This window comes from Cricetulus griseus, chromosome 6, assembly GCF_003668045.3.
Source record: "Cricetulus griseus strain 17A/GY chromosome 6, alternate assembly CriGri-PICRH-1.0, whole genome shotgun sequence".
In the NCBI taxonomy this organism is placed as follows: Eukaryota; Metazoa; Chordata; class Mammalia; order Rodentia; family Cricetidae; genus Cricetulus; species Cricetulus griseus.
Window position 1 is genome coordinate 52,417,949 of NC_048599.1, and position 18,384 is coordinate 52,436,332.

The window sequence follows — 18,384 nt, forward strand, 5'->3', positions numbered from 1 at the left end:
TGGTATAGGGTCTAGGCCCACTCCCATGTGTCTTGGCTCAGGGAGTATCCCTCTATGTGGGCTCCCAAACAAAGTCCGTTCCTATGCTAAGGAAAAGTACTGATCTACTACAGAAGGCCCCATGATTTCCGAGGCTTCCTCACTAACACCCACATTAATGGGGTCTGGATCAGTCTCATGCTGGTTTCCCAGCTATCAGTCTGGGGACCAAGAGCTCCCCCTTGTTCAGGTCAGCTGTTTCTGTGGGTTTCACCAGCCTGGTCTGGGCCCTTTGCTCATCACTCCTCCTTCTCTGCAACTGGACTCCAGTTCAGTGTTTAGCTGTGGGTGTCTGCTTCTATTTCCACCAGCTGCTGGATGAAGGCTATAGGATGGCATTTAAGTTAGTCATCAATCTCATTATCAAGAGAGGGCATTTAAGGTAGCTTCTCTTCTTGCTTAGATTGTTAGTTGGTGTCATCTTTGTAGATCTCCAGACATTTCCCTAGTGCCTGATTTCTCTTTAAACCTATAATGTCTGCCTCTATTATGGTATCTTTTATCTTGCTTTCCTCTATTCTTCCCCTGACTCAGCCTTCCTGCTCCCTCATTTCCAACTCACCCCTCCTCTTCTCCCTTTCTCATTCTCCTAGCTCCCTCTCCCCTCCCCCAATACTCCCAATTTGCTCAAGAGATCTTGTCCCTTTCCCCTTCTCCAGGGGACCATGTATGTCTTTCTTAGAGTTCTCCTTGTTTCCTAGCTTCTCTGGCAGTGTGGATTGTGGGCTGGTAATCCTTTGCTCTATGTCTAAAATCCATATATGAATGAGTACATAAACATGTTTGTCTTTTTGTGACTGGGTTACCTCACTCAGAATGGTTTCTTCTAGTTCAATCCATTTGCTTGCAAATTTTGATTCCTTTTTTTTTTTCTGCTGAGTAGTACTCCATTGTGTAAATGTACCACATTTTCTCTATCCATTCTTCAGTTGAGGGGCATCTAGGATGCCTCCAGTTTCTAGCTATTACAAGTAGTGCTGCTATGAACATCGTTGAACAGATGTCTTTGTTGTATGAATGCGCATCTTTTGGGTATATATGCCCAAGAGAGGAATTGCTGGATCTTGTGGTAGACTGATTCCCATTTTCCTGAGGAATTGCCATACTGATTTCCAAAGTGGCTGTATGAGTTGGCACTCCCACCAGCAGTGGAGGAGTGTTCCCCTTTCTCCACATCCTATCCAGCATAAGTTATCATTGATGTTTTTGATTTTAGCCATTCTGACAGGTGTGAGATGGTATCTCAGAGTTGTTTTGATTTGCACATCCCTGATGGCTAAGGATGTTAAACACTTTCTTATGTGTCTTTCAGCCATTTTAGATTCCTCTATTGATGATTGTCTATTTAGTTCTGTACCCCACTTTTTAATTGGATTGATTGGTGTTTTGGAGACTAGCTTCTTGAGTTCTTTGTATACTTGGAGATCAGCCCTCTGTCAGATATCGGGTTGGTGAATATCTTTTCCCAGTCTGTGGGCTGCTGTTTGTCTTGCTGACTGTGTCCTTTGTCTTACAGAAGCTTCTCAGTTTCAGGAGGTCCCATTTATCAATTTTTTATCTCAATGCCTGTGATACTGGTGTAATGTTCAGGAAGCTGTCTCCTGTACTAATTCATGGTATTTCCCACTTTCTCTTTTAAGAGGTTCAGTGTGGCTGGATTTATGTTGAGGTCTTTCATCCATTTGGACTTAAGTTTTGTGCATGGTGATAGACATGGATCTATCTGCAGTTTTCTACATGTCAGCATCCAGTTATGCCAGCACCATTTGTTGAGGATGCTTTCTTTATTCTGGCACCAAACTTTTGAACATCAAAACCCACATTCCTCCAATAAGGCCACACCTCTTAATCCTTCACAAACAGCTCCACCAACTGGGGACTATGTATTCAAACAGAAGGACCTATGGGGGCCATTCTCATTCAAGCCACCACAATTGGTGTGTTATCATCTCTAGCATCTTGATGCAAGTATCCATTGCCTGGGAATGTGACTATGAAAGATGTTTTTCCTTCTGTGTTTCCACTCTTATCAACTCAAGCACTTTAGCATACTGTTTTTACTCTAAAATAACTTGTGAGAACTCTTCCACTTATGGCTTGTGTGTTCTTTTAAAGCCTGAAAGTGCCCTGGCATACTTTTGTGTTACATCCTATAGTAAAACCAAAGATAAAGACTAAATGTGTAGGAATGTGACTAGTTCAATGGCCATTGGTCATCAGGGATAGGATGAACTTTGGGTAGGTATTAGTAAAGGTGATCATTGTCCCCTTTTTGTCTCAATTTCTATTTTTCATGTTTCTGTATATATACTATACATGTTTTTTTGTAAGGTGCTAAGTATAAGTTGAAGCTGTTGCCAGCGAAGTATGGTTAGTGCCCTGTGGAAAAGAAGTACTCCCATAGAAATCATAAATAATTTTCTTGTTAAAAAGTTTGCACAATTTCCTTGTTGTTGACTTACCTTTGATGAACAAAAAACAGTATTTATGTATTTCATCAAAAATTTTGAATTATATTGAATCTGATATTTTAAAATTATTGTATTAGTCAGTGTGTTTGGATGACATTGAAAAGCTTCTGCGTAGCAAAGGAAACTATTAGTAGAGTGTAGAGATATTTTACAAGATTTTCAAAAATCTTTGCCAGATAAACATCTGAAGGAATTAATATCTAAAATCTATAGTTAGCTCTAAAAATTAAACATAAAGCCAAGTCATCCAATCAATAAACAAACAAATGAATCAGTTATACATGTCCCAAAGAAGAAATAAACATGGTCAATGCATATTTGAGAAAACATGCAGTATCCCTAATTACCAGGGAAATATAAATTAAAATTGCTTTGAGATTCCATTGCCTCTCAGTCAGAATGGTTATCAAATAAAGCAAAGAACACCAGCACATACAGTCACAGTCAAGGATAAGGGAAGTAAGAACTCTTACATAGCCTTGGTAAGAGTTAGGCTAGTATAGACAATGTGGAAATCAGTATGGATATTCATCACAAATATAAAAGAAAAACCTCCATAAAATCTAGCTATATCATTGCTGAGTATATTCCCAAAGGAATTTAATAATACCATCACCATGTTTGCCATGCATGTTTATTACTGTACTATCTAAAATATCTGATATACAGGACCAGCCTAGATGCTTATTAACAGACAAATGAATAAATAAAATGTAATGTTGCACATATAATACACACACACACACACACACACACCTCATGGGATTGTATTCAGTAATAAAGAAAAATGTTATTTGCATGAAAATGGATGGAACTGGAAGTCATCATGTTAAGCAAATAAAACCAGGAAAAAGTCATGTTTTTATTCATATCTGTTTCTCATATGTGTGTACATGCATGTACATGTGTGTTTTGTGTGTGTGTGTGTGTGTGTGTGTGTGTGTGTGTGTGTGTAGAAAGGCGATGAGTCAGGTAGGCATTCTAAAGGGAAGGGAAGAAGGCAGCAATGGAGGTTATTGAGGGAGATAGAGATAAAATAGCATTTGATTTCTCTCATATGAAGAATGTAGATATATTGAGGAAAGAAAAGGGAACAGTGAGATTGGAAAGTGTGAAGGACGGGGCACTGTGTTTATGGGTGAATATGTGAGATATATATGTGATATATATATATATGTATATATATATATGGAAATGTCATAATGAAGCTATTATTTTGTATATAAGCTAAGAAATTAATTTTTTAAAATGTGAAAAAGGGACTGGAGAGATGGCTCAGCCGTTAAAGGCTAGGCTCACAACCAAAAATGTGAAAAAGAGCATAATATGATCTACTGAATTTACTTAACCAAGTAAAATGTATAGTTTCTAGTATTTGTGGTAAGTAAATTTAATTTTGGGTACCAATTTTGGTGAATTGTCTGCACATGGGATATACTATGTTTAGATAAATTCATGAGAGGATTTACTGAGTTAAACCTCCATGACTAAATGAGCATTTATCTTAAGTTTCCTACATTTTTGATGTGTTTGATCTAGTCTACATCATCCTTGCATTAGGTACTAGCCATATGTAGTTTTTTTTTCCTGTCCTCCAAGCCCCACCCCCTACTCCTGCCTGATCCACTCCCCTCCCTCTATTTCTCTTCAAAAACAGCAGACCTCCCATGGATATCATCCAGGCATGGTATATCAAGTTGCAGTGAGACTAGGCACCTCCTCTCCTATTAAGGCTGGATGAAGTAACACAGTAGGCACAAAGAGTCCCCAAAACAGGCAACAGAATCAGAAACAGCCCCTATTCACACTGTTAGGAGTCCCAAAAGAACACAAAGCTACACAACTGTAACATATATGTAGAGGACTTAGGTCAATCCCATGCAGGGTCCCTAGTGGTCAATTCAGTCTCTATGAGCCGCTGTAATCCCAGGCTGGTTGATGCTGTGGATTTCATTGTGGTGTCCTGATGTCACTGGCTCCTACAATTCTTCTTCCCCCTCTTCCACACGATGCCCCAAGCTCCACCTAAAGTTTGCCTGTGGATGTCTGCATCTGTTTTTCCATCAGTTGCTGGGTGAAACCTCTCTGATGACAATTGGGCTAGGCATCAGTCTATGAGCACAGCAGAATATCCTTAGGAAACACTTCAGTGACTTTCTGCTAGTCATGTTTGGATCCATCCTAGGTCTCTGGGCTATCCTTCCTTTGTTTCTGGCCCTCAGGGATGGGCTCCCTCTCATGGACTGGGTCTTAAGCTAGACCCAGTCATTAGGTGGCCACTCACACAATTTCTGTGCCACCTTTATCCCAGCACATTTTGTAGGTGGGACAAATTGTAGGTCAAAGGTTTTGTGGCTGGGTTGGTGTCCCAATCCCTCCACTGGAAGTCTTGCCTGGTTACAGGAGATGCAGTCCAGGTTCCATATCCCCCATTGCTAGGACTCTTAACTAAGGTCACCCTCATAGATTCCCGGGAGTTTCCATTGTACTAGCTCTTCCCAGAGATGCCCCCAGATTCCAGTTGTCTCTCCCATTACTCTCTCCCTCCATCTCCACCCCCATCTAGATCCCTCCTCCAATCCAATGAAAGTGTCTATTCGATTTCCCCTTCACAGTGATACTTATATGACCCCTCTTGAGCCCCCTTGTTATTTAGCTTCTCTAGGTCTGTTGATGGTAGCACCACAGTTATCCTTTACTTTATGGTTAATATTCACTTATACTCAAGTGAGTATATACCATGTTTGTTTTTCTGGATTTGAGTTACCTCACACAGGATGATCTTTTCTAGTTCTATCCATTTCCCTGCAAATTTCATGGTGTCATTGTTTTTAACAGCTGAGTGATATTCCATTGTGTAAATGTACCACGTTTTCTTTTTTTTCAAGAAATTAATTTTATTAGTTCAAATTAGAAATGAGCCTGCTTCACATGTCAACCCCAGCTCCCTCTCCCTCCCATCCTCCCCTACTCCCCACCAGCCCTTTACCCCATTCCCCCCTCTGCTCCCCAGGAGCAGGGCCTAGGTCCTCCCACGTGTGTCCAGGCTGACAGAGCATCCCTCCACATAGGATGGGCTCCCAAAGTCATTTCTTACTCCAAGGATAAGTACTGATCTACTACCAGAGTCCCCATAGAGTGCCAAGGCCTCCTCACTGACATCCATGTTCAGGGGTCTGGATCAGTCCCATGCTGGCCTCCCAGACATCAGTCTGGGGTCCATGCACTCCTCCTTGTTCATGTCAGCTGTTTCTGTGGGTTTCACCAGCTTGGTCCCAACCTCTTTGCTCATCACTCCTCCCTCTCTGCAACTGGGTTCCAGAGTTCAGTTCAGTGTTTCGCTGTGGATGTCTGACTCTGCTTCCATAAGCCAATGGATGAAGGCTCTAGGATGGCATATAAGGTAGTCATCAGTCTCGATGTAGGGGAAGGGCATTTAGGGTAGCCTCTCCACTATTGCTTAGATTGCCAGTTGGTGTCATCCTTGTAGATCTCTGGAAATCTCCCTAGTACCAGATCTTTCCTTGAACCTACAGTGGCTCCCTCTATTATGGTATCTCTCATCCTGTTGTCCTCTATTCTTCCCCAACCCAACCTTCCTGCTCCCCCAATTCCTCCTCTCCCCTACTCTTCTCCCTCTCTCTTTCTCCCAGCTCCCTCTCCCCTACCCCCAAGCTCCAAATTAGCTCAGGAGATCCTGTCCCCATCCCCTTCTCTGGGGGACCATGCATTCTTCTCTTGGGGTCCTCCTTGTTTCCTACTTCCTTTGGTGATGTAGACTGTAGGCTGGTAATCCTTTGCTCTATGTCTAAAATTCTTACATGTGTGAATACATACCATGTTTGTCTTTTTGTGACTGGGTTACCTTACTCAGGATGGTTTCTTCTAGTTCCATCCATTTGCCTGCAAATTTCAAGATTCCATTGTTTTTTTTTTTTCTGCTGAGTAGTACTCCATTGTATAAATGCACCACATTTTCTCTATCCATTCTTCAGTTGAGGGGCATCTAGGTTGCTTCCAAGTTCTGGCTATTACAAATAATGCTGCTATGAACATAGTTGAACATATGTTCTTGTTGTATGAATGTGCATCCTTTGGGTATATGCCCAAGAGTAGAATTGCTGGATCTGGAGGTAGACTGATTGCCATTTTCCTAAGAAACCATCATACTGATTTCCAAAGTGGTCTTACAGGTTTGCATTCCCACCAGAAATGGAGGAGTGTTCCTTTTTCTCCACATCCTCTCCAGCATAGACTGCCATTGGTGTTTTTGATTTTAAGCCATTCTGACCAGTGTAAGATGGAATCTCAGAGTTGTTTTGAGTTGCATTTCCCTGAAGGCTAAGGATTTTGAGCACTTTCTTATGTGTCTTTGAGCCATTTTAGATTCCTCTGTTGAGAATTCTCTATTTAGTTCTGCACCCCACTTTTTAATTTCATTGTTTGGTGTTTTGGTGGCTAGCTTCTTGAGTTCATTGTATATTTTGGAAATCAGTCCTCTGTCAGATGTGGGGTTGATGAAGAGCTTTTCCCATTCTACGGGCTGTCATTTTGTCTTGCTGACTGTGTCCTTTGCCATACAGAAGCTAAGTTTCAGGAGGTCCCATTTATTAAGTGCGGAGCTCAATGTCTGTGCTACTGGTGTTATGTACAGGAATCTGTCTCCTGTACCAATTCATTCAAGGGTACCTCCCACTTTTCTCTTCTAAGAGGTTCAGTGTGGATGGATTTATGGTGAGGCCTTTGATACATTTAAACTTAAGTTTTGTGCATGGTGATAGATATGGATCTATCTGCAGTCTTCTACATGTCAGCATCCAGTTATGCCAGCTCCATTTGTTGAAGATGCTTTCTTATTTTCATTGTATAATGTTTGGCTTCTCTGTCAAAAATCAGGTGTTCGTAGGTGTGTGGGTTAATATCAGGGTTTTCAGTTCGATTTCATTGGTCTGTCTGTCTACTTTTGTGCCAATACCAAGCTGTTTTTAGTTATGGCTCTATAATAGAGCTTGAAGTCAGGGATGGTGATGCCTCCAGAAGTTCCTTTATTGTACATGGCTGTTTTGGCTATCCTAGATTTTTTGTTTTTCCATATAAAGTTGAGTGTTGTTCTTTCAAGGTCTGTGAAGAACTGTGTTGGGATTTTGATGGGGATTGCATAGAATCTGTAAATTGCTTTTGACAAGATTGCCATTTTTACTATGTTGATCCTACCTATCCAAGAGCATGGGAGATCTTTCCATTTTCTGATATCTCCTTTAATTTCTTTCTTTAAAAATTCAAAGTTCTTACTGTACAGGTTTGGTTAGCTTTACCCCAAGATATTTTATGTTGTTTGTGGCTATTGTAAAGGGTGATGTTTCTCTGATTTCTTTCTCATTGCATTTATCATCTGTGTATAGTAGTGCTACTGATTTTTTTAGTTAATTTTGTATTCTGCCTCTTTGCAGGTGTTTATTAGCTGTAGGAATTCCCTGGTAGAGTTTTTTGGGTCACTTATGTAGACTATCATATCATCTGCAACACACCCAAACTTATGGGACACTTTGAAAGCAGTGCTAAGAGGAAAGTTTATAGCACTAAGTGCCCACATGAAGAAACTGGAGAATATTCACACTAGAGAATTGAAAGCACAAGTGAAAGCTCTAGAACAGAAAGAATCAAACTCACCACAGAGGAGTAGATGCCAGGAAATAATCAAACTTGAGGACTGAAATCAATAAAATAGAAACTAGGAAAACATTACAAGAAATCAATGAAACAAAGAGTTGGTTCTTTGAGAAAATCAAGATAGACAAAGCTCTATCCAAACTAACCAAAAGGCAGAGAGAGAGAGAGAACATACTAATTAACAAAGTCAGAAATGAAAAGGAGGATATAACAACAGATACTTAGGAAATCCAGAGAATCATCAGGTCATACTTTGAAAACCTATATTCCTCAAAATGAAAATCTAAAGGAAATGGACAACTTTCTGGACAGATATCACTTACAAAATTGAATCAAGAACAGATAAACAACCTAAACAGACCTATAACCCCTAATGAAATTGAAGCAGTCATCAAAAGTCTCCCAACCAAAAAAAAGCCCAGGGCCAGTTGGCTTCAGTGCAGAATTCTACCAGAAATGCAAACAAGATATAATATCAGTGGTGCTCAAATTGTTCCACACAATAGAAGCAGAAGGGACATTGCCAAACTATTTTTACAAGGCTACAATTACCTTGGTATACAAGCTACACAAAGACACAACTAAAAAAGAGAACTACAGACCAATATCCCTCATGAACATCGATGCAAAAATATTTGCAAAAAATACTGGCAAATCGAATCCAAGAACACATCAGAGAAATCATCCACCATGATCAAGTTAGCTTCATCCCAGGGATGCAAGGATGGTTCAACATGTGAAAATTCATCAATGTAATCGACCATGTAAATGAACTGAAAAAGAAAAAAACACACGATCATCTGGGTAGATGCTGAAAAATTCTTTGACAAAATCCAACATCCCTTCATGATAAAGACCTTGGAGAGATCAGGAATAACAGGAACATACATAAACATGATAAAAGCAATATACACCAAACCAACAGCCAACATAAAACTAAATGGAGAGAAACTCAACACGATTCCTCTAAAATCAGGAACAAGACAAGGCTGTGCACTCTCTCCATATCTCGTCAATATTGTACTTGAAGTTCTAGCTAAAGCAATAAGACAAGAAAAGGAGATCAAGGGGATACAAATTGGAAAAGGAGAAGTCAAACTTTTACATTTTCTTTTGATTCTCCTTTTTTAAAATCTTTTTATTTTTGTTTTATATGATAGTTTCTCATATGTCTATTCCAGTGTCTTCTCTGCCATTAAATCTTTTTTGTTTTTTATAAATTTTATTTAAATTAGAAACAATGTTATTTTACGTATCAATCCCAGTCCCCTCTCCCTTCCATCCTCCCATTACCCCACTGTCCCCCAATCCCATCAGCTAATCCAACTCCCCAGGGAAGGTGAGGCCTTCCATGAGGGATCATCAACATCTGTCAAGTCATTTGAGCCAGGGCCTAGGCCCTCCCTGTGTATCTAGACTAAGAGAGTATCCCTCCGCAGAGAATGTGCTCCCAAAATCCATTCGTGCACTAGAGATAAACACAGGTTCCACTGCCAGAGGCCAAATAAACTGACCAGGCCTCCTAGTTGACACTCACATTCAGGAGGCCTGGTTTGTTCCCCAGCTGTCAGACTGGGGTCTGTGAGCTCCCACTTGTTCAGGTCAGCTGTTTCTGTGGATTTCCCCAGCATGGTTCATCACTCCTGCCTCTTTAGAACTGGATTCTAGGATTTCAGCTCAGTGCTTAGCTGTGGGTCTCTGCTTCTGCTTCCATCAGCTACGGGATTCAGGCTCTATGATGGCATTTAAGGTAGTCATCAGTCTCATTATAGTGGAAGGGCATTTAAGGTGGTCTCTCCACTATTGCTTAGATTCTTAGTTGGGGTCAACCTTGTGGATCTCCAGACATTTCCCCAGTGCCAGATTTCTCTTTAAACCTATAATGGCTCCCTTTATTAAGATATCTCTTTTCTTGTTCTCCTCTATTCATTCCCCACTCAAATCTTCCTGATCCCTCATGTTCTCCTCACCTCTCTTCTTGTCCCCTCCTCTTGGGATTAACAGCCAAGCCAGCCTACAATCAACACCTCCAGAGAAGGTAGGAAACAAGGAAGACCCTAAGAGAGACATACATGGTCCCCTGGAGAAGGGGAAAGGGACAAGAGCTCATGAACAAATTGGGAGCACGGAGGAAGGGGGAGGGAGGTAGGAGAAAGACCACATTTTCTTTATCCATTCTTCAGCTCTGGGACATACAAGTTGTTTCCAGTTTCTGTATTATGAGTAAAGCTGCAATGAACTTTTAATGACTACTTCCATTTCTTTGGGGGTTATAGATCTATTTAAATTATTTATCTCATCTTTTAAATTTGGTTAGTGGTATCTGTCTAGAAAATTGTCCATTTCCTTTAGATTTTCCAGTTTTGTAGAGTACAAGTTTTTGAAGTATGACCTAATGATTTTTATTTCCTTGATGTCTGTTGTTATAACTCCCTTTTCATTTTTGATTTTGTTAATTTGGATAGTCTCTCTCTGCCTTTTAGTTAGTTTGGATAAGAGTTTGTCTACCTTGTTGATTTTCTCAAAGTACCCACTCTATTAATAATTTGTATTGTTCCCTTTGTTTTTATTTTATTGATTTCAATCCTGAGTTTGATTACTTTTTGCTGCCTAGTCCTCTTAGGTGTGTCTGCTTTTTTGTTTTAGAGCATTCAGGTGTGCTGTTATGTTACTGGTATGAGATCCCTCTAGTTTCTTTATGTAGGCACTTAGTGCTATAACTTTCTTCTTAGTATGATTTCTTTGTGTCCTGTAAGTTTGGGTATGCAGTGCATTCATTTTCACTGAGTTCTAGGAAGTCTTTAATTTCTCTATTTCTTCCTGGACCCAGTTGTAATACAGTAGAGTTGTTCAGTTTCCATTAGTTGTAAGTTTTCTGTTGTTTCTGTTGCTGTTGAAATTCAGCTTTAATCCATGGTGGTCTGATAGAATGCAGTGGTTATTTCAATTTCCTTGTATCTGTTGAGGCTTGCTTTGTGACCGATAATATGGTCAGTTTTGGAGACTATTCCATGAGGTGCTGAGAAGAAGGTATATTCTTTTATGTTTGTATAAAATGTTCTATAGATATCTGTTAGGTCCATTTGAATCGTGACATTTGTTAGTTCCACACTTGTCCATTAATGAGAGGGTGTATTGAGGTCTCCCACTCTTAATGTGTGGGGTTCAATGTGTGAGTTAAGCTTTAGTAATGTTTCTTTTACTAATGTGGGTGCCCTTACAGTTGAGGCATAGATATCAGAATTGAGATATCATTCTGGTGGGTTTTTCCTTTAATGAGTATGAAATGTCCTTTTCCCTCTCTTTTGATTAATTTTCATTTGAAGTCTATTTTGTTATATATTAGGATAGCTAATAGCCTGCTCATTAGGTCCATTTGATTGGAAAAATCTTTTTTGAGACAAGGTTTCTCTGTGGCTTTGGAGGCTGTCTTGGATGGAAAATCTTTTTTCAAACCATTTACCCTGTCTTTGATGTTGAGGTGTGTTTCTTGTATGCAGCAGAAGGATGATTTCAACTTTTATATCCATTCTGTTTAGCCTGTGTCTTTTTATTGGAGAATTGAATCCATCAATAACAAGATATTAATAACCAGTGATTTTTAATTCCTGTTATTTTGTTGGTGGTGGTGGGGTATTTTGTGTACATGTGTGCTTTCATGTGTGTTTCCAAGAGCATGGGAGATCTTTCCATTTTCTGGTATCTTCCTTAATTTCTTTCTTTAGAGAGGCAAAATTCTTACGGTACAGGTCTTTCACTTTTTTGATTAGTGTTACCCCAAGGTATTTTATATTGTTTTTGGCAATTGTAAAGGGTGATATTTCTCTGATTTCTTTCTTCACCAATGTGTCATCTGTATATTGTAGGGCTACAGATTTTTTTGAGTAAATCTGGTTTCCTGCCACTTTGGTGAAGGTGTTTATCAGCTGTAGGAGTTCCCTGGTAGAGTTTTTCAGGTCACTTATGTAGACTATCATATCATCTGCAAATAGTGAGAGTTTGACTTCTTCCTTTCCGATTTGTATTCTCTTGATCTCCTTTTGTTGTCTTACTGCTCTAGCTAGAACTTCAAGGTCAATATTGAAGAGGTATGGAGAAAGTGGAAAGCCTTGTCTTGTCCCTTATTTGAGAGGAATTGCATTGAGATTCTTTCCATTTAATTTGATGTTGGCTGTCGGCTTGCTGTATATTGCTTTTATTATGTTGAGGTATGTTCCTGTTATCCCTGATTTCTCCAAGACCTTTATCATGAAAGGGTGTTGGATTTTGTCAAAGGCTTTTTCAGTGTCTAGTGAGATGATCATGTGTTTTTTTCCCCCTCAGTCTGTTTATATGGAGAGTTACATTGATGGATTTTCATATGTTGAACCATCCTTGCATTCCTGGGATGAAGCGTACTTGATCATAGTGGATGATTTCTCTGATGTGCTCTTGTATTTGATTTGCCAGTATTTTATTGAGAATTTTTGCATCAATGTTCATGAGGGATTTTGATCTGTAGTTCTCTTTCTTAGTTGTGTCTTTGTGTGGCTTGGGGATCAAAGTTATTGAAGCCTCATAAAAAGAGTTTGGCAATGTCCCTTCTGCTTCTATTGCATGGAATACTTTGAGGAGAATTGATATTAGCTGTACCTTGAATTTCTGGTAGAATTCTGCACTGAAGCTATCTGGCCCTGGGCTTTTTTTGGTTGGGAGACTTCTGATGACTGCTTCAATTTCATTAGGGGTTATAGTTTTATTTAAGTTGCTTATCTGTTCTTGATTTAATCTTGGTAAGTGAAATCTGTCCAGAAAATTGTCCATTTCCTTTAGATTTTCGATTTTGAGGAATATAGGTTTTCAAAGTATGACCTGATGATTCTCTGGATTTCCTCTGTATCTGTTGTTCTGTCCCCCTTTTCATTCCTGATTTTATTAACTTGCTTGTTCACTCTCTGCTGTTTGGTAAGTTTGAATAAAGGTTTGTCTATCTTGTTGATTTTCTGGAGAACCAACTCTTTGTTTTATTGATTTTTGTATTGTTCTCCTAGTTTCCATTTTATTGATTTTAGTCCTCAATTTGATTATTTCCTGGCATCTGCTCCTCCTGGGTGTATTGGCTTATTTGTTTTCTAAAGCTTTCAGTTGTCCTGTTAATTTTCTAGTGTGATTAGTCTCCTGTTTCTTCATGTGGGCACTTAACTCCATGAAATTTCCTCTTAGCACTGCTTTGAAAGTGTCCTTTAGGTTTGGGTATGTTGTGTCTGCATTCTCATTGAATTCTAGGAAATCTTTAATTTCTTTTTTTATTTCTTCCTCGATCCAGGAATTGTGCAATTGGGTGTTACTTAATTTCCATGAGTTTGTAGATTTTCTGTAATTCATGTTGTTGTTGAATTCTAACTTTAAAGCATGGTGTTCTGATAAGATACAGGGGGTTATTTCAATTTTTTGTACCTGTTGTGGTTTGCTATGTTGCCAAGTATGTGGTTGATTTTAGAGAAGGTTCCATGTGTCACTGAGAAGAAGGTAAATTGTTTTGTATTTGTATAGAATGTTTTATAGATATCTATTAAGTCCAATTGGACCATAACTTCGATTAGTTCCTTTGTTTCTTTGTTAAGTTTCTGTCTGGTGTTCCTGTCCAGTGGTGAGATTGGGGTGTTGATGTCTCCCACTATAAGTGTGTGAGGTTTTATGTATGATTGGAGTTTTAATAATATTTCTTTTACAAATGTGGATGCCTTTGTATTTGAGGCATAAATGTTCAGAATTGAGACTAATGGATTTCTCCTGTGATGAGTAAGAAGTGACCTCCTTCATCTCTTTTGATTGATTTTAGTTTAAAGTCCAATTTGTTGGATATTAGGATTGCTACCCCCGCTTGTTTCTTGGGTCTATTTGATTGGAAAATCTTTCCCCAACCTTTAATTCTTAGGTCTGTCTTTGAAATTGATGTGTGTTTCTTGTATACAACAGAAGGAAGGATTCTGTCTTCTTATCTATTCTGCTAATCTGTGTCTTTTTATAGGTGAGTTAAGACCATTAATGTTGGTGGATGACCATGGATTGTTCATTCTTGTTTGTTTTTGATTTGGTGATGGTGTCGAAATTATGTGTGGGAATCTATGTCTTTTTCCTTTTGGCTGTTGGTAAAGTGGGATTATATATTGCCTACATTTTTCTGGTTGTAGTTAACTTACTTGGGTTGCAGATTTCCTTCCAGAACTTTCTGTAGGGCTGGATTGGTGGATATATATTGTTTGAATTTGGTTTTGTCATGGAATATCTTGTTTTCTCCATCTATATTGATTGAAAGCTTTGCTGGGTATAGTAGTCTTGGCTGGCATCCATGGTCTCTTAGTGTATGTAGAATATCTATCCAGGACCTTCTGGCTTTCAGAGTTTCCATGGAAAAGTCAGGTGTAATTCTGATAGGTTTGCCTTTATAAGTTACTTGACCTTTTCCCTTTGCTGCTCTTAATATTTTATCTTTGTTCTTTATGTTTGGTGTTTTGATTATTATGTGGGAGGAGACCTTTTTTGGTTCAGTCTATTTGTTGTTCTGTAGGCTTCTTGTATTTTCATTGGCATGTCTTTCTTTAGGTTGGGAAATTTTTCTTCTATGATTTTGTTGAATATGTTTTCTGTGCCTTTGAGTTGGATTTCTTCACCTTCTTCTATACCTATTATTCTTTGGTTTGGTCTTTTCATGGTATCCCATATTTCCTGTATATTTTGTATTAAGGATTTGTTGGACTTAAGATTTTCTTTGGGTGATGATTCTATTTCTGCTAGTGTGTTTTCATCTTCTGAGATTCTCTCTTCCATGTCTTGTATTCTATTGGTTATGCTTATGTCTGGAGTTCCTGATCGTTTACCCAGCTTTTCTATTTCCAGAATTCCCTCAGATTGTGCTTTCTTTATTATCTGTATTTCAGTTTTTAGGTCTTGAACTGTTTCCTTGAGAGATTTGTTGACATCTTATATATTTTGGCTTGTTTTTTCTTCCATTTCTTTAAGGGATTTTCTCATTTCTCTTTGAGGTCCTCTATCATTTTCATGAAGATGTTTTTAATGTCATTCTCTTCTGCTTCATCTGCATTGTGATGTTCAGGTCTTGCTGGTGTACGGTTCCTAGTCTCTGGTGGTGTCATACTGGGTTTTCTGTTGTTGAATGTGCTTTTACATTGACCTCTTCTCATCCTTTCTTCTGGTGGGTTTAGCAGGAGTCTCTTCCTCTCCTGGTAGGTATGGGATCAAGGTTCCCTTCTGGTAGATGCAAACAGTTCCAATACTCTGATGTCTGTCCTCTTGTCGTGGATGGAGGTGGAACTGCCACCGGGGCCTCGGCAGAGTTCAGGTGTGTCAGGTCCCGCTGCTGATCTCGGTTCCAGCGAGCAAACCCTTGGCATCAGATGCTTCTGAGCAGGGCCACTTACCCTGAGCCTTTCTTGACATTCTTGAAGGGACTTACTTATTTCCTCTGGTTTTGTTGTTGTTTTTCCTTGATTTCCTTAAGGAAGTTTTTCATTTCTTCTTCAAGGACCTCTATCCTGTTCATAAAGATTTTTAAGGTCTTTTTCTTGTGCTTTGACTGTGTTAGAATGCTCTAGTCTTGCTGTCAATGGATAGCTGGGCTCTCATGGTGCCATATTGCCCCAGCTGTTATTTATTATATTTTTACACTGTCATTTAGGAATCTGGGTTTGGGATGATTAGGTCTAGCTTCTGATTTTTGAGTTTGTCTTTGTTGGGTAGGTGTTTTGTTCCTTGGTTTCTGTTTCCTCTTTGGTTTTCTAGTCTTTGTGGCCTGGATTTCTGGAGGCTGGTATGACCTCTGATCTAGTTGGAAGGCTCTGTCCAAGTTGGAAGCTAGTCTTCTGGTTGTTAGCTTCACCTTCAGTGCAGCAGGGATCTCTGTTCTTCTTGCCACATGTAGTTTTTGAGCAATTAAAATGTGGCCAGTATGACTAATAACTTAATATTTTTATTCAATTTATTTTAATATATTTACATACAAATATAAAACTAATATGTAAGTATTAAAAAGTTATGTTTTGGAATAAAATTGCAAATATTTTATGAATCTATTTTATATAAACATGTATTTATGAGTATAGAAATACTATTTTATTTTTGATGAAAATTTAATGTTCAAATCAAGATATGCTATAAGTACAAAGTACACTCAATCATTTTCAAATCCTTATCACTAAAGATGCAAGATACTTAATTAATACTTTATCAATTATGTGTTAATAGGACAATATTCTAAGTGTATTTGGTTAAATAAGGTATGTCATCAAGCTTAAACTTACTCTTGGTTTTTACTATAACTACTAGGACAGTTAATATCACTTATGTGTATTGCTAAATATCTGTCAGGCAGTTCTGTTACCATTGATTATACTCTGTATAAAGCAAATTTACATGAATATATTTAGTAATGTATTTTAATTTGTTATCTATAGGAAAATGTATTTAAATTCTGGAAATCCCATATTCTCTCAGACTGCTCCGTTGCTCTTTTGCATGACTCTTTTTGGTGGTGGTTTCTCCATAAATTCAAGGTAAGTGACATTTTAAAAATATGGAAAAATATAGATTTATAGCAAATTCTTTTTTCAGTAGAAGTAATATTAATACAAAAGTTTTTTATATAGATGAATCTTTGAGAATTCCACAGACTAAAAATCCTATTTGAACTTTCTTCTTTTAGAGGAGTTAAATTCCAATAAGGATTTCAATAAACTGGATTCTTCATTGGTCAGAAAAGATAAGGGAAAGCCAATACTGTAGAGAACAATAAAGTTGCTTCTTTGCATATTACCATATGCTGGTAAACTGAGCAGAAAGTCGACTATAAATCAGTTAACACTGAAGATTTAGAAAAGAACCTGGTGGTCAGACAGACAGAGGGCCTTTAGTTGATTCAGAAAGGTGAGAGTCTGAACCTGAAAATGAAATTGGTTGTACAGAGACACTGTTTGACCAAAAGAATTTCAGTAAGAATAAGTACCCTAAAGTTGCCTAAAAGCTTGGCTCCCCAAAATTTTATGATGAATTAGAAGGTGGCCTACACTGTGATCCCCAAACCACTGCAGTCTGAGACAGTGCACACGACAGTGCAAGCCCCTCCAGCTCCAAAGTTCACATCAGAGGACTGTGCATAGTCCCTGCTCACTCATCACAGGCGACACTGTCCATGCCCATCTAACCCTGTCACTGGGGGAATGGGTCCATTAAGGTGCTGTCTCTGTCATATTTACCCTGAGAACAACAAAGGCTTCAAATTCTTCATGTTAACTTGTTTGAAGAATTTTTCTTTTTTTTTTTCTTTTTAAAACAGTCTTATTTTTCATACCAGTTCCCGCTCACTCCCATCCTCCCACTTCCAACACAATCTATTCATCCAACTCCCCATCTGCTCTGCTCTTCAGAGAGCGTGAGGCCTCCCATGGGAAATCATTAATGTCTGTCACATCATTTGGGGCAGGGCCCAGGCCCTCCCCTCTGTATCTAGGCTGAGCAAAGTATCCATCCATAGGGAATGGGATCCAAAAAGCCAGTTCATTTACTAGGGATAAATACTGGTTCCCCTGCCAGCAGCCCCATAGACAGCCCAAGCCCCCCAACTGACACCCACATTCAAGGAGCCTAGTTCGGTCTTATGTAGGTTCCCAGCTGTCAGTGGGGAACTTCTACTGAGCAAGTGAGCTCCCACTTGCTCAGGTATGATGACTACCTTAAATGCCATCATAGAGCCGTCATCCAGTATCTGATGGAAGCAGAAGCAGAGATCCACAGCTAAGCACTGGGCTGGACTCCTGGAATCCAGTTGTAGAGAGGGAGGAGTGATGAGCAAAGGGATCAAGACCGTGCTGGGGAAACCCACAGAGTAAAGAAAAGAACTAAAAATACACGAGAACTTATGAAAACCAGAAACAAAAATAGGTATACCACCACCATTTTTACAGAAATAGACAATTACATTATTAGCTTTTTATCACTGTAACAAAACTATCTGGCATGCATACCTTGAAACAGAGAGTTTATTTTTCTCATTTTTTCAGATTAAGTCCGTCCTAGCAAGGAAGGCATTATAGATCAGTTCTCATCCTGATGGAAAAGCATCAAGAAGGAAGCTGACACTGGACAGCCTCCTCCCTTGTCCCTTTTGTCCCCTCTGGACACCAGCACATAGTGTGGTGCTTCCCACATT

The 18,384-nt window shown here is 39.0% G+C and overlaps 1 protein-coding gene across 1 annotated transcript in view; it reads left to right on the top strand.

The window, feature by feature from the left end:
- Fam227b (family with sequence similarity 227 member B) overlaps window positions 1-18,384 on the top strand; it is a 58,813-nt gene that overhangs the window by 25,335 nt on the left and 15,094 nt on the right. Inside the window, exon 6 of the mRNA XM_035447045.1 lies at window positions 16,634-16,732. Coding sequence (XP_035302936.1) covers window positions 16,634-16,732 — 99 coding nt within the window. The remainder of the gene's footprint in view (window positions 1-16,633; window positions 16,733-18,384) is intronic.